The 17630-nt window shown below is 38.6% G+C and overlaps 1 protein-coding gene across 1 annotated transcript in view; it reads right to left on the bottom strand.

Annotated features, from left to right (window-relative positions):
• The window catches only part of SGCZ (sarcoglycan zeta), an 820580-nt gene that overhangs the window by 30607 nt on the left and 772343 nt on the right, over positions 1-17630 (bottom strand). The window contains exon 6 of the mRNA XM_075930376.2: positions 5699-5771. Within this exon, the coding sequence (XP_075786491.1) occupies positions 5699-5771 (73 nt within the window). The remainder of the gene's footprint in view (positions 1-5698; positions 5772-17630) is intronic.

The following is a 17630-nucleotide window of genomic DNA, read 5'->3' on the forward strand; positions in this document are numbered from 1 at the left end:
TTTCCCAATGCAGGCTTGATCCTGTGAGATGTTGAGCACTCAGGCTCTGCTCCAAAAATACTAAAGTATATCCTTGGCTCAAGCAAAGGAATAGCATCAGTGAAATCAATGGGATCATTCAAAAGTTTGAAGTTAAGCATGTTCTTAAATGATCACATCACACCTGAAGTGGAAGGGATGGCATTGTGTGGGCTTGTCAGAGGATGGTAACTGTAGTTCACAGATAGGAGTTGGGGAAGGTAGTCAGAAATTGTTGCAAAAAGGTGAGACACATCAACTTGGCAATGCTGACTCATCCCCTAGGAATGTAAAGGGGAAAGGTTTTGAAAGGTGCAAGCACTGGCATTAGTATCCCTTTCTCTAAACAAGAAGCAAAGCAGGACCCACCCTCCTTCTCTTGAGGTGGCAAATATCAGAATTTGTTAGGTCCAACATGAGTATTGCATTAGTTGCTTGTTTTTTAAGGGGGTTGGAAAGGAACTAACTCTCACCATCAGATTGAACTAGGTGGAGTGGTTTTTTCCCTTTTTTTCACACTGGATGTTAGCGAGGATTTATTGCAGTGAGGGGGTAAGCGGGTTAAATCCTATACATTGTAACTAATTTTGTGTGGGGCAAATGTCCAGTATATAGGAAAGGCATCTAGTTACCAGATAAGTAGTATGGAATAGGAGTTACAAATGAGGTACTGGTTAAAGGACTAGAACATGTTGAGGGAGAAGGTTGAAGCTCCAATTATTGGTAGAGCACAGAGCTAGTCTCCCTTCTTATAGCCCAACTTAACCTTCTATGAGGGCAAGTGGATGGTAGGATCCAAGCCATGGGCTGGCTGGGAGACCGGGATGGAAAATGAAGAAGGCAGGTGGAAGCCTTGGGTAGTTATTTGAATGAACATAGAGTTATCTTGCATGCTTGTGTTTGCTGGGTAGACCTAGACATCTAATAATATAGTTGTGATCTGGTTAAATCCATATCTGTTGTCTCCTGTTATCCTTTTGGCATAGTTGGACAATTCTTTGTTGGATTGGAGCCAAAGTGCTCAGTACCTTGCACAGTTGAACTTGGAGAAGACACAGAAATCAGAGTAGCAGCTAAAGCATCATGCCTCCTGGTCAAGATAGTGAGGAGAATCATGAAGTGCCATTGAACTTAAAAAGAGAGTGGAGTTTCAATTGGTTCTGCTAACCGGTTTACTTAACTGTCGCTAAGCATGTTCCGGAAGGATTTTGACATAGTTTAAAATATTAGTATGTAGGTGAGAACTAGGACTATAATGCAATTCATGCTTTAGCTGTTTCTGTTAAAGGCCTATGACAAAAAAGTCGGGTGTTTTTTTAACATTAGGAGACATGGATATTTTTCACTCTTTGATAATTTCAAACTGAAGAAAGGATTTGGGCCACATTTTCCAAAGAACAGTCAATTCTGGGTTTAGATTAAAGGTCCTAAACATGGACCCAAGAAGTGAATGTTTTTTAAAAATTTAAGCATGTAAAAACAGGAGCATGTTCTGGAAACTATTTGTCAGTCTTAAATAAAGCCAGAACTAACAAGTCATAGTAACCAGGGAAAATGGAGCATACAGTGGGACATGGTCATAGCATGCACACACACCCACACACACCCTGTAAGTAGAAAGAAAATGAAGAGGGATATCAATTAGAGATAGGTCTAGAAACATTGATTTTTATCAACACAAGAACATATCACTTTGAAATCAATTTGTGGGGGAAAAAAACAGAACTAGAAAGTCACTAAAATCCTTCTGGTAATGTCTCAGGAGATTGGCAATAGTTTATAGACATTAAAATCCTGCATAAATATTTTTTAAAAAGCTGAGGCTTGGACTGTCTCAGTCTGTAGCCTCTTCTGTTGAAGATTGGTTTGTTAGTTTTTCATGCATAAACTGCGTGAACAGAAGATCACTGCTTTCCTGCCAACTTCAAATAACATCTCAGCCTAGCTTCTCTCAACCTTGATTATTTCCGTGACAAAACTCCTGTGTGACCCCTTCTCTGGCCTCAAGCTTTTACAGAGAGGACACATTGCTATGTTAGCATGCTAACTACTGCAACATTTTAGAAAAAAGGCTCTTAGAGAATGTCATGTGATTTATGTTTTCCACAAATCTACAAACTATTCTGCAGGATTTGTGTATCTTTGATACTGATCAGAGTGAAAATGAGATCTTACGAGCTTTATCTGTTTCTTGCTGCTTGATCAGTTTCCATCTCATTATGCCCAGCACTAGCTTTCAGGATTAGCTAATAGTCAATGGCATACTAGCCTTGACATAGAAGAAAAAAAAGCTATTAAATTTGATCTTCTAGTTCTCCCCAGAGGTAGGAAACAACAACAAAGTAATTTACCCCCTTATTAAGAAGGTGATTCAGGGCACAGCTATCAGCATATAACCACTGGCTGCCCCTTTTGTGCATAGATATTACCCATTAATGCACCATATTTTAATGCATTATCATCATTAAAACCAATATTTTGGGGCTATAATCTTAGCAGTTTAGTTCTCTTCACAGCATTCTTGTGGGAAAAGATATCAACAGAAATCTGGAGATTTAATTATTAAAATGTAATTCATTTGACTCATTCTAAAGCACGATTCTTTTATTCTGCATTTTTCAGCTAATGAAAGTCAGATTCAATTATATTTTGGGCAATGGACTTGATCTAAAGGGGTTTATCAGCTTTCACTAAGGATTGTAGGAAAACATTTTTTGCTAGCAAAAGCTGGCTAATTAGATTTGGAAAAAATGCAAAGAGAAAAACAGCATAAAAGAAGGGACAAATAGGCACTTGTTTTAAAACGACATGTTGTATAATTTTAAAGTGAACATTTTAATAGCTAATATTAGACATAAGTCAAAGTCTGAACACCCCTTCATTCTGAGGGGATGAAAGTATTGAGAGTGTAAGCCAAGCTACTGATATGAATTCTGCAACCAGTTGCTTGGTCTACCAAGAACTAAGCCGAACTCTCAGATTTTAAAAAATCCTTACTGGGTGTCAAAATCTGGGCTATCTTCCAATTTTGTAGTTCAGTATCATCTATAGGATATATTGTTATAATTTTATCTTTTCTTTTCAGTAGTGGGTTCTGCTGCAGATTCAAGGTCATTATTTAGAAAATTGTCCAGTATCTTCTGTGCTAGACTAAAATATATTGCCAGATTTCACATAAAGACAAGTTATAAAACCCTGAAATTTGTAGGCTACGTCTAGACTGGCCCCTATTCCGAAATAGCCATGCTAATTTCCAACTTTGGAATAGGGAAATCCACGGGGGATATAAACATGTCCACCGCTTTTTTTCTGGCTTGGGGAAAAGCCGGAAAAAAGCATCTAGACTGGCGCGATCCTCCGGAATAAAGCCCTTTTCCGGAGGATCTCTTATTCAGGACTTTCCCCAAGCCGGAAAAAAAGCAGCGGACATGTTTATTTAAATCCCCCGCGGATTACCCTATTCCAAAGTTGGAAATTAGCATGGCTATTTCGGAATAGGGGCCAGTCTAGACATAGCCGTACTGTTTAGATCACTTCAGAGGTTTCAAATGTAATAAAACTGAACCCTGATGAATACATAGCAGTGAACATTCAAAGGTAGCTAACAGATACATATCTAATAAGAGAAGAATAAAGTAATGAAACTGTAAGTTAATGCTATTGGTCTGAAATGTTGTGTAAAGTAAGAGTTACTTTAGTTTAAGAAATGTTTTATTTAATGATTATGGTTCTGCGTCATCCTTCTTTGAGTTGTCTTGAAGTTGTCTTTACTTATCAGAAGATCAGCGCCATATGGATAGATCCCCCAAGGGTTGATTTAAATGAGTCAAGTAAAGACCTGCTACATCAATCACTAGTTGCACTCCCATAAACTCCAGTACTCGACTAGACTGAGAAGCAAAAGGGGAGTCATGAGAGAATTTCTCCTGTCGACTCCCTGCAGTAGAGATGCTGTGGAAATTTGATCTAATATATATCGACTCCAGCTATGATAGTCACATAACTAAAGTTGCATATCTTAGTTCAACAATGCCCCTTAGTGTAGACAGGTCCTAAATCAATCCGGTATTAGAAGAAAAGGGGAAGATTAGCTGAAGAATGTTGGGGAAATTTCCATTAACTGCAGCACATATGATAATAAATGATTTGTGGGAATGGTTGATTTGGCAGATCTTGAGTAGAAGGGAGAAGCACAGAAAAGAATAATGCCAAAAGAAAACTAAGGTTGACAGAAGACTGCAATTTAGATGTGAGTTTGTATTGGGATGTGGTGGCAACTAAAAAATAATTCAATTTGCACTCAGAGGCATCAGGGAGATTACAGCCCTATTCAAATGAATCCTTAAAATCACATCCATAAAACAGCATGTTGACAAAGTACATCTGCTTTGATCCTCCATGTTCTTTAGGGTGGCAAAAGTACTTCTCCCTCACATGAGACTATTGTTTCTGAAACAGCAACTTGTGGTTTCTCTTCAATCTCTGCTGCCCTCCTTGTGTTTAGTAATCCTCCCACTTGGTTACTGTTGACAACAACTACTCTAAACAGACAACAGTCTTTAGCAGAAGGAAAGGGGGGGTGGAAGGGTGTTGCACTTTGAGGTCGCCAAAAATCCTTATATTAAATTTAAATGTTCTGTTTAAATTCTTGGGTTTGGTCAGTCTGTTCCATTTTATATGAGAGAGGGAGAGAGAGAAAAATGTATAAAGGCCCCAGTCCTACAAGCTGTATGACTATGCATAGTCTTACTAAAGTCAATGTCAGTTTGATGATTCTTCAAAATGCAGAGGTAGCTTCATCTAATACTCTTCTGGAAGCCAGGGAACAGCTAGACACTCTAAATGCTGCTAAGGATTAGCTAGAAGAGGTTAAAATGTGCAGAAACCACGGAAGAGTTGCAGCAAACTTTGGATGTAAGTATAGCTATGGAAGATCACAAAAAAATCCCTTGGTCTGTAGTATGATTGACTGTTTCACATTTAAATTTCACTTTTCCACCATTCATGTAAATTACTAATATCTACCAGTGAAATCACATATAAACTTTATGGAAAGGCTTCTATAGTAAATCATTCTAAATTATGTTTTTCTTAATCATATAAGGTCCCTAGTAAACTTCAGATTTTGTACTTTTACACATCCATATATACATACAACAACCTCAGAATGATTTGAGTACATCTTGAGAGATAGACGGTCTTAAAGATGAATTCCAAAAGAAAGGAAAAAAACAAAATCTTAAAAAAAAAACCCACAGAAGTATTGTTTGAAGGACAAACCTGAGTTAGTTTACCTTCCATGGGCATTTTGGCTTATATCTCCTGCAATAGCTCATAAACAAACAATATCTTGGCTTCATGCTGCTAGACAGCTCTGAATTAAATTGGATTAAATCAGTTTAGAACAGATTTTTTTTTTTTTTTTTTTTTAGTGTATGTATGAATCCCAAACTCAATGATTTAGGTTAGTTTGGCATCGGTGAAGGTTATATTATAAAAGTAAATAAGTGTGAATTTAGTGTGAATATCATTTGTGATACATGGAATAGGGCAATAAAGTATATATAAGCTAATGGCCTAAATGATATAGATTACTTTTTAAATAAAAAATGCAAAGCAAGATTTCTTAATTGATTTTGGGAAAAATAATTTTTAAATAACTCTTTCAACGAACACCTACTTGAGATCTTGGGAAGGTTCTGCTCTGATATGGGGTGTCTCCACAGAATGCCCAAACACTGCCCCTTCTGTGCCTAAAATAAATACATAAATAAAATACAGTACAATTATACTGAAAAACCAAAAACACATTATAATCTATAACCATCAATTGACATTCTAGGACAAAATACTTGGTTGAGTCATTTGTGTATGCTGCTGCATCTCATTACCAATAAGCTTTCTTTATATTCAACATGTGTTTTTTGCATTTAAGAAAAAGTTATTGCTTATGCCCACGTCTGGATTCAAAATATTACAAACTGCAGTCATCTACATGTTCATAAAAAAGCTTTAACATCAATAATAGAAGTCCAAACTTTCTAGCACTGGTATGACCATCAGTATTTTCATCTCACACTTTGGGTGTAATCATGTTAAATGTCAATATTTTTAAAAAGAAAGAATTGAAGTTTGAACAGCAAAAATCTATGGTCAAATTTTCAAAAGTGTCCAGTAATTTTGTGTAGCTCAAATTTTGTTTGCCTAGCTTGCGCTATCTAATATTTGGATTTCAAAGATTTTGAAGATTTTTAGCCCCCTTAGGGTGCATCTAAATTGCAGGGCTTAACTCGAAATAAACTACCCAAACTGAGCTATGTCAATTGAGTAGCTTATTTTGAAATAAATAGGGAGCATCTACACAGCACTTATCTGAAATAATAATAAAGAGGTAGCCGTGTTAGTCTGATCTTGCTAAAACAAAAGGATCTGAGGAAGTGGGTCTGGCCCAAGAAAGCTCATCACCTATTAAACCATCTTGTTTGTCTTTAAAGTGCTTCATAGTTTTTCCTTTTATTTTGAAATAGAGCACTCTTCCGCCAACTTCCCTTATTCCTCGTACAATGAAGGTTACAGGAATTGGAGTAAGAAGTCCTACAGACTTTGAAATACTTGACAGTATTTCAAAATAACTGCCTGCTGTGTTGACATGGACTAAGTTATTTCAGAATAGTGCTAGCTATTTCAAAATAGTCTTGCAGTGTAGATGTACCTTTACTGTTTAAAGATACCAAGTATTCTGAATCTCTTTACTCTTTTCACATCTTACATTTCCCCTTGCCAAGAGAATTTGGCTCACTAATTTGCTGACAACAACATTTCTGAAATGGTCACTAATTATAAAACCCTCATTTTGGGTGCCTTACAGAAGACACTGGTGCATGCTGCTGAACACCTAAAAACTTTGCCTTACAAAGTAAGTTAATATTTTTGAAGTCTCAATTGATATGACCATCCATAACTTTAAAATAAGACTATTTTTCCATTTTCAAGTCAAAACTAAATTATGAAAAATTGACTTTTGACTACATGATTTTTTTTTTTCATAAAAAGGATCTTCTTTTCATAGGAAACTGAGAAACAAAAATCTTAAGGTTTTTAACCAAGAAAATTCTTTTTAAACAAAAAGCTGAAAGTTTTTCCTTCTCCCCATTTTTGGCATGTTCTTTTAACTAGAAATCTGAATGCAGTAATCGATTACCAAATAAGTTAATCTTTCCTGTACTTGATCATATATTATCTTCTTCTGTAGATCTAGACCAGTGGTCTCCAACCTTTTTAAGCATGAGATCACTTTTCAAATTTAAGAGCAATCCAAGATCTACCTTAAACCCAAATACCTTTGTCAAACCCAAATACCTCCTTTGTGTCCCTTCTCTGAGGCCCCGCCCCTGCTCATTCAGTCCTCCCTCACTTTCACTAAGCAGGGGCAGTGGGTTGGGGTGTAAGCACTGGTCTTGGATTAAGGGATCTGGAGTAGGAGAAAGACTCTGAGCTGAACCTGAGGAAGGCAGTTGGAGTGCCAGAGGTGGTTCTAGGTGCAGGCTCTGGAAGCATGTTTGGATGCTGGAATGCTCAGGGCAGGGACTTGGGATAGCGTTTCAGGAAGTGGGCTCCGACTGGGCACTACTTAGCTTAGGTAGCTCCTGGGTGATAGTGCAGTGGGGAAATGGCAGGCTCACCCCTGCCCTAGCCCTGCACCATTCCCAAGGGCAGCCAGCAAACTCCATCCCAAGTCCTGTTGTGTCCCCTCTTTGCTCTGTGGAGATAGGATTCAGGGCAGGAAAGGGGGCACCTTGACATCAGTGCCCCCTTTCTCCCTTATCTACCCTGCACAGCAAGCAGGAGACTCCCAGAGGTTGGGGAGGCTGCTCCAAGGCAAAGAGCAGGAGATGCTCAGCAGTACAGGGAGGAGTAGCTTAAGTGTCAGCACTTGATAGCCTCTTGGCCAAACCAGTGACTTTGTCTTTTTTTCACCATCTTTTGTCCTACCACTCCAGGATGATCTGGTCCCATCAGTCGAAACTGATGTCTAGTTGCCAGAAGTGCAGGGGAGGGTAAGTGGAGCCAAGTTAAATGAGCAGACCCAGACAGCAGAGAGAAATTACACCACAATGAACTGGGGATCCTGTTCCTGCAGGACCTGGAAGGCAGTCCTCAGAAACTGCAGCAGGAGGTGCACCAAGACATATAAGAGCCATTGACTGCTGGGAGGTAGGTCCGGCTCCACATCTAGAGAGCTGAGATGCTTGCCAGGGCAACCATAGCAGACAGAGAATTCTTGCTGTCCCTCAATGAAGTAGGCAAAGGAAAAGAATCTGAGACACAGATGAGCAGGTGCGCTGCCTTTAAGCTTGAGCCTCAGATAGCCTTGAGCAGAAGCTCCAGGAAGAGAGAGCCTGATGCCCCAGCTGAAGTGCTTCTGGGTGGCCTTAAATGTGATTCAGCATCCAGTGAGTGTAGATGCTCTATTTCAAAATAGCTCAGTGCTATTTCAATGGACATTTGCTCTGTAGATGCGCTATTTCAAAATAAGCTATTTCAGAGTTTTTCCTCCAAAACAGCTTATTTTGAAATACGCATATAGATGTGCCCTTTGAAATTTGAAGGAATATTCAAAGTAATTCTTATTTTATCCAAACTAGTTGATTTATTAATTTAAAAAAATGCAATATTTCACTATATTTTTCCACTTTAAACCTTTCTTTTAAACATGCTGGAGAAATTTGGCAAAATGTAGTAAACATCCTAAAAAAGACTGTTTTCAAAGTGTGGACAATCAGGAATAAGAAGGCTAAGAGGAAAAATAACTCCCAATACTGACTCAGACAAAATTCCATGTAACTGGTATTATTCTTTACTGAGAAACAGGGATAGAACATATATAACAGCCATTTATATGACTAACTTTATATCTTTTAGGAGGGAGCAATACCAAGTCCACATTACTAGTTATTCAGAAGATTAGGGGGCTTTTTTTTTTAAAGATAGACTGATATCTGTTTTTGTTTATTGTCTTTGTCTTAGAGTCATATTTTATTTTTGTTATCTACTCTCTCTCTAAATTTTCTCATTTTTACCTATTCAACAGCCTTGTATCTGTAAGCATTTTTTCCCTACTTTTAAAGATAGAATAGTGAACTCTGTGTAATAAAAACAGATTCAATGCTATGCCATGAAATGTTCCTCCCTAGACCACAGATAATAAAAAGTAAAAACTAAATGAAATTAATATATATCCACTCTCTCTATATTACTAGAAGTAGGGTTGAGGAGAATGTTCAGAATCCTAATACCTGATCATTATATCTTCTAGGATTAAATACAGTCTTTTAAATTGTTTCTGATATTTATTTCTGAGCACTAATCTTCTGTATAAACAAATGTATCTTTTTTATAAATCTCATTAGATAATGGCAGAGATGCAAACAAAAAAAACAGATACATCCCTCCAGATTTACCAATATTTTAAATACTTTGCTGAACTAAACTATAATAAGATTTAGAAAACAGTTATAGCCAGCAGATTAAAGAGAAAAGCGAGCAGGAATGTGAATGTAAATTAATTTAGTTTAACATCTTGAAATGACAGAGGAAAAATGGCCTCAATTGGATGCCTCAGTTAAAAGAGAAGAATGGTGTTGATTTCCTTGGCTAAAAATGAAGGCGACTATTCTTCTAAAAGCTACTTGCACAGGAGGGTTTTTTTTTTTTTCAAATGGATGATAACTTAGGCTATGTCTAGACTGCAGAGCTTTTCCAGAATACCAGAGGAACAGTTTCTGAAAAAGCAGATGTGTTCTTTCAGCATCCCTGTATTCCTATCAGTGAGAGCAATAGGGGATGTTCCAAAAGAGGACTTTTTTTCTGAAATTTGGCTCTATGTAGACAGGCCATGTTTCAGAAAAGCCTCTTTCAGAAAAAAAAAAGTGGAAAATGATATGCAAATTGTGAGCCACAATTTGCGTATCTTTTCCCAACTTTTCCTGACAGTGTAGACATAGCCTTAAGGAGGTTTATAGAGGGTGAGGATTTGGGGTTGAGTCTTTGGGATGGGGCGGTGGATTGGGGTGCTGGAGGAGATGCACGCTTTGGGAAGGACTTTGGGGACTGGAGGAGCGGTAGGGCAAGGGGCAAAGGAGGGAGTTTGGGGCTGAGAGGAGTTGTGCGGTACAGCACTTACCTGGGATTTCCCCCTCTAGCAGCAGCCTGTAGATGGGGGCAAAGGGTCTCTGGGCGCTACTGCCCAGAGGCACTGCCCCTTCAGCTTCCATTGGCTACAGGAGCGTTTAGAATGGGGAGCCAACATAAAGAGACTCTCACCAGGACCACAGGGATGTGTTGGCAGCCACACTTAGTGAGTAGCAGAGAGCTCCCAGGCCATTTTAAATCACAGAGGGTGGCAGACAGAGCCAGGAAATGCATCATGGGGGAGTACATGGAGTTGGCAGGTGGGAACAGGAAAGAGATTTGTCCACAAACTTTGCTGGTGTCAGTCCCCAGACCAGGAATATAACACTTTCCGCCTATGGCTGCTTCCAAAACCCAAATCCTGCCTCGACATTCAGTGCCACAAAGTCGCATTCAAACTGTGGAACTCTTTGCCAGAGGATGTTGTGAAAGCAAAGATCAAAAAAGAAATAGGTATATTCATGAAGGACATGTCCATCAATAGCTGTTAGCCCTGATCCTAGCTTCGGTTTGCCAGACAAGGGACGGATCACTTGATGATTACTTATTCTAGCCATTCCCTCTGGAACACCTGGCTTTGGCCACTGTCAGAAGACAGAATACTGGGCTAGACAGATATTTGTTTCTTATGTTCTCATGAATTCTTGTGGAGCTGGATTCCTTGCCACACAAAGGGTGCTTCCCACACATCCCTAGCTTCTCTCTCCTCCCTGGCTAGCAAAACTGCACACATTTCATATCTGAAGCTGTGAAGGTATGAAACAACCTCTTAAAAGATTAAAACAACCACCTGTCCCTACTTATGAGAGGCTGAAAACAGTAGTAGCAGAGGTGGTGGGAAGTAAAGATTGTGGTGCTTAGGAGAAGCTTGAACACATTTTCTCCATACCAAGGGCCATATTCTACTCACATTCTATTGTGTGCCAAGCTATCATTAATGACAAAAATAATTCTTTGTAAGGCACTAGAATAGAATATGGGGCATAACTGGCTCAAAGGCAACACTAATAATTTTTCACTTTCATGACTATAACATTTGCTTATGAATTGAGAGTTCTTTTTCTATTATACACATTTGTTAAAAGATAAATCCATTACATAAGCAGAGAGCATTAAGATGAAGACAACTAAACCCAGCAGATTTTAAATTTTAGCACTGGAGACTAAGTAGAATCCTTAAAGACACAGCTAATGTTCAAAGACAGATATGTTTTCCTTTACCTTCAGGAATATAACCCCACATACTTTCCTTCTCTCTTTCTCTCAAAAAACTATATAACTAGTTTTATAAGAACATAATAACGGCCGTACTGGGTCAGACCAAAGGTCCATCTAGCCCAGTATCCTGTCTACCGACAGTGGCCAGCACCAGGTGCCCCAGAGAGGGTGGACCGAAGACAATGATCAAGCGATTTGTCTCCTGCCATCGCTCTTCAGCCTCTGACAAACAGAGGCCAAGGACACCATTTTATCCCCTGGCTAATAGCCTTTTATGGACCTAACCCCCATGAATTTATCCTGCTTCTCTTTAAACTCTATTATAGTCCTAGCCTTCACAGCCTCCTCTGGCAAGGAGTTCCACAGGTTGACTACACGCTGCATGAAGAAGAACTTTCTTTTATTAGTTTTAAACCTGTTCCCCATTAATTTCATTTGGTGTCCTCTAGTTCTTCTATTTAGGGAACTAATAGATAACTTTTCTTTATCGGCCCTTTCCACACCACTCATGAATTTATAGACCTCTATCATATCCCCCCTCAGTCTCCTCTTTTCTAAACTGAAAAGTCCCAGTCGCTTTAACCTCTCCTCATATGGGACCCATTCCAAACCCCTAATCATTTTAGTTGCCCTTTTCTGAACCCTTTCCAAGGCCAAAATATATTTTTTGAGGTGAGGAGACCACATCTGTACACAGTATTCAAGATGTGTACCATAGTTTTATACAGGGGCAGTAAGATATTCTGGGTCTTATTTTCTATCCCTTTACTAATAATTCCTAGCATCCTATTTGCCTTTTTGACCACCACTGTACACTGTGTGGAAGTTTTCAGAGAACTGTCCACGATAACTCCAAGATCTCTTTCCTGATTTGTCATAGCCAAATACTATACTGTACGTATAGTTGGGGTTATTTTTCCCCGATATGCATTACTTTACACTTATCCACATTAAATTTCATTTGCCATTTTGTTGCCCAATCACTCAGTTTGGTGAGATCTTCTTGGAGTCCCTCACAGTCTGCTTCTGTCTTGACTATCCTAAACAGTTTGGTATCATCTGCAAACTTTACTACCTCACTGCTTACCCCTTTCTCCAGATCATTTATGAATAAGTTGAAAAGGATTGGTCCCAGGACTGACCCTTGGGGTACACCACTAGTTACCCCTCTCCAATCTGAAAATTTACCATTTATTCCTACCCTTTGTTTCCTGTTTATTAACCAGTTCTCAATCCAAGAAAGGACCTTCCCTCTTATCCCATGGCCATGTAAGAGCCTTTGGTGAGGGACCTTGTCAAAGGTTTTCTGAAAATCCAAGTATACTATATCTACTGGATCCCCCTTGTCCCCATGTTTGTTAACCCCTTCAAAGAACTCTAACAGATTAGTAAGACAGGATTTCCCTTTACAGAAACCATGTTGACTTTTGTCCAACCAATTATGTTCTTCTACATGCTTCACAATTTTTTTCTTTACTATTGTTTCAACTAATTTGCTTGGTTCTGAAGTTAGACTTACCGGTCTGTAATTGCCAGTATCGCCTCTAGAGCCCTTTTTAAATATTGGTGTCACGTTGGCTACCTTCCAGTCATTGATCCCCAGAAATGTGTCATTCTACTCATTGGGGAACTATAATCACATATTCTTTACACCAGGGCTACTCAACACACAGCCCATGGGCTGTATGCAGTCCGCGATGCGGTTTGGGTTTATGTAGGGCTCAATATGCAGCTCGCAGGTGGCCTTTGAACATGGCCTCCACTAGGAACACACTCCACAACAGCAAGGCATCTCCCAGGAGGGGTGAGAACTGGAAGACGCAAGCTGACTGGCTGGCTGGAACAGACATGTACAAGGTGTTGGCATTTCTAGCCCCCAGGGAGGAAGTGCTGGGGCATTGTGGAAAGTGCTGGTTGTTTAGCCTTGTGGACAGAGCCTGAGAGGTGCTGACTGGCTCACACTGGCCAAGTTTGGGTCCCGTGCCATAGCTTAAGGCTTAATCTTTGTATTTATGCCCGTCGGTGTGAAAGAAGCTATTTACATATATGTGGATATATATTTGCATGTATATGCAACCACACTAAAGTTATGGCCCTCAGCAAGTGCTGTATCGCATCGCTGTGGCCCCTGAGGCTTCCAAAGTTGTGTAGCATTGCTTTACACCCTAGTAGAAGAGATGTGTTCACATATAATTATCTTGTTTTTAGCAACAGAGGTGAAAAAGATCAGACCCTCAATATCTACTGATATACTTCCTGTGATAAAACACCAAGATTAAGAAAAATTCCAAGTGTAACTGTTGGCAAGCAGAACCAAACTTGGGATCTCTAGAGCTTAGTACATGAGCCTCTATAGCTTGAACTATAAAGCCAACTGGCTCTCAACTTAGGCTGTACAGCTCACTTATTCTTATCTCTTGTTGTAAGTGGTCTAGATGCCATTATATGAGATTGTGAACCACACCCAGTAAGCATGTGGCTTACACTAGCATAACTACAAATATTTGAATACCAGTAGCTAAAAAGAATAGGCCAGTGCATATGGAATGAATTTAATAAAGCAGATATGTTGTAGGTATCTGTTGTCTCATGCATGTGTATGGGGAATGTTTGGTGTGAAGTTTCAATTACTACATGAACTATAAATATAAACCCCTGGGTTTACAGATGGAAGATTAGACTCCTATCTCCATCATTTACTATAAAATGAGACTAGAAATGGCTGGTCTCTATGTATATTACATGCTTTATCATAAATAATATTTATACTGTAAAAGTGTGATTGGCTTTCTGAAAATAAATTTGGATAAATAGGAGGAACGTAGCCCTTTATTTCTTATATTCTGAACATGAAGGTTAGTGTTTGAGAATAAACCAAAAAATAACTTTGTGCTACTTGCTTTACTCAGAGGTAAAATATGTGTCTTCTTTTAAAGGATAGTGAAAGCTGCTTTATCAGGTACTCAAAAGTTCACACAAACTATCAATATGAATGAGTGACAGTTCAAAAAACTATGGGAATTTAAACATGTTACAGAGAAAAGTACTTCCTCAGGATAAGGGAAGTTCTTTTAAAATGTCCTAAAGTTAATTCAAAATAAAGATACTTACTCCTCCCTCCCCCCTCTTTCTCTCTGTGACTGAAGTTTGACAGGACTGGATCTCTTTAGAAAGACATGTATCTCTAATGAAAAACCAAGCTAGGGTACAGTTTCACTTTCCTAGACTTATAGAACAGCAACCAAAATTTACCCTGAGAATGAAAAACTAGGCAGAGATTAATCCATATTAAAAAAATAGAACCTGTCAGCCTTTTCAAGTACACTGCAAACTGAAGTTGTTAGGGAACTGAGTTCCATAGAACTTGACAGAGAATGGATAACAATGAAAAGTGAACCTTTCAGAAGAAATAAAATAGAGAGGGCACTGAATAAGGTGCAAAGGAGGTAGAAGCAAAATCATACATGCCAGTGAAATTACTTCCAACTCCAGTTCTGGAAGAGAATGAGTTAACAATACAACAGATTTCCTTTAGAAAAAAGCATTTCCCGCAAACAACCTAATGGGCACTAGGGATAATCTACACAGAAAAACTAAAAAGTTAAAGCAATCAGAAACAAAATGGATATAAGCAAAGAAATCCCCAGTACACAGAGTTCCACAGTAAATGGCAGGTTTTTGAAAGACATTTCTCTGACAGAGAATACAGCACATATCATATTAATCCTAATTCAGTAGAAGCAAGAACTAGTCATGCATTCCCAAATTGCATTCCCCTTGAAACTATGGAAACTGGAAATGTATACTTAGATTGACTGGTGTATACTACTGACTTCTGCTTAATTTACTACTTACTGATTTGCAGCTTTTGGAGAATGACAAGTTTTATTAATACATGCAAAGCTGATGTATGGTAGTGGATGATGGTGCCATTCTCTACCTTACTAAAAGGCTAGCCATTAAAGGTACTAGATCCTGCATTAGTGATTGCACTGTAAATTTGTGTAAGAACAAGAATAAGAAAAGTGGACTAATTACTTTTCAAGGATTATGAATAAAGATAATCCAAGAGCAACATGCCATGTGACAAAACTAAATTATCTCTGAATAGCACTAGTTCTAGAGGAAGTTGTTGCAGAAGCATTGAGGTATACAAAAAAAAAAATAGGTAAGTTTGTGGCCTGATGGCATACCAGCAAAAGTATGAAAGCACCAGTATCAAGAAGCCTGAAAAAATGCCTGCATATGCATGAAGAAACTGCACATTAGAACTAATATTTAAAAGAAAAAGAGGTGAACAAGACAAGGTGACTACCACAGCATGAAACTCATGAGCCACATAATGAAGATCTGGGAGAGAGTTACTGATAACAGACTATGAAGAGAAGTAAAGATCATTGACAATCAGTTTGGATTTGTGTCGGACAAGTTATCAATCGATGTGATCTCAGCATTAGGATTGCTTGTGGAGAAACATGGCAAAAAGAGGGAAACCCTGCTCATAGCATTAATTGATCTTGAAAAGTCATATAACCATTTCCTGAGAGAAGTCACCTGGTGGTGTCTGAATGAAACACATACCCAAAACCTGTATTAGATTAATCTAGGATATGCACAAGGGTGACATTACCACAGTTAAAAGGGGCACTTGGAGAAAACTAAACTGAACTCCTAGAAAAAGTAGTATACATCAAGGATCAGTACTAAGCCCCTTTTTCATGCTACTGTTTGATGTCCTTATAGAAAACATTCCAGTTGGTACCCTACTGCATCTTTTTTACAGATGGTAGAGGTTCTGGGGAAAAGCATACAGGGTGTAGAACCTGGGTTAGACACACAGACAGGCATACTTGGAAAGAAACAGCATGAAAATCAGAACAGAGTATATGGAGATTTAATGATATCTTGCTGTAAATATTGGAATGTAGGGATGTTAAGAAGCAGATATTTCACTTATCATGCAGTTGATAGAATTTTTATTGACTAGAAAAATAGGCGATAAGGGAAGGTGATCTGTCCCAGCTTGTGCTGGGTCCAGGAGCAATTCCTGCTGTGTCACTGAAGTTTAAACATAGAGAAGTGAGTAGACTGATCTGCAATAGTAGAATACCTAATGGAATTAAAAAAAAAAAAGATCTACAGGAGAGTAATTAGGCTGCAGTTTTGCATGGTTCCAAAACACCGAGGAAAAAGACAGGAAATGAACATGGGAAAATGAACATCTGGAGTTACAAAGATGAACCATGTTTGGAACAAACAAATTAGGGGAAGTGTGAAGATGGTATCAGTCATATAGAAGCTCAGGGAATCCAGGCTTAGATGTTTTGCGGCTGAAGGAAAAAAAGATTAAAATAATATATAGGACATAAGCTGATAAACTGAGACATGGAAGGTGAGAGAACAATTGGAAGATCCAGAACTAGATGTGTGGATGTCATACAAAAGGATTAAATTGTCTGCAGAGTTTTCAAGCAACTTCTTCAATGCACACTGGAATGGAGAAGGAGGACTCAGCGTCCCATAAAGATGGGACAAAGTTAGGGACAAGAAGACTGAATTTTGTGTGTGAAAAAATGTAGGCTCATACCTAAAGTCAATGAAAGTGGGAACCTGAAAGCTGGTTAAAGTATTCATTATTCCACTGTCCTGCCTGTCTGCTTTCCATTTTTTTTTTTTTTTTGCACACATTGCAGACAGAAAGATGGCTTAATTGGACAGGTGAGGAATCTCCTAGAATGGAAAGGAGGTTGTGATGCCTTGAAGAATGCCATCCTCTACATCTGAGAGCTTTAGGCTCCCTGAAAATATCAAAGGACTCATGGCAATGGTTTTCCAGACCCCCAAAGGTCAGCCTTGTCACTACTTTATCAGAGTCTGTATGGAAAGTCAGAGAAGCATGTGATCTTTAGGTAGCAGTGAGACTTTCAGTACTAGTGATCAATGCATCAGTTATATTCTCATGACTATCATCTTAAAGAAGAGAGGGTGAAACTTACTTTAAAAGTGACATTCTTTATGTTTCTAGCTGTCCCAAATTAGAGGAGATACTTTAAAAGGGCTGTTATGTTACATTATATGTATATATTTATGAAAGAGACTGGCACATACAAGGAAAAAATAGATTCTCCAAGTCTAATGACAGAAGGGATTAATAAATTTCAACCTAATAACCCCCTGTATTGAGCTCAATAATTTCTGTAGGA

The sequence above is a fragment of the Pelodiscus sinensis genome, chromosome 4 (genome assembly GCF_052426305.1).
Source record: "Pelodiscus sinensis isolate ZL-2025 chromosome 4, ASM5242630v1, whole genome shotgun sequence".
In the NCBI taxonomy this organism is placed as follows: Eukaryota; Metazoa; Chordata; order Testudines; family Trionychidae; genus Pelodiscus; species Pelodiscus sinensis.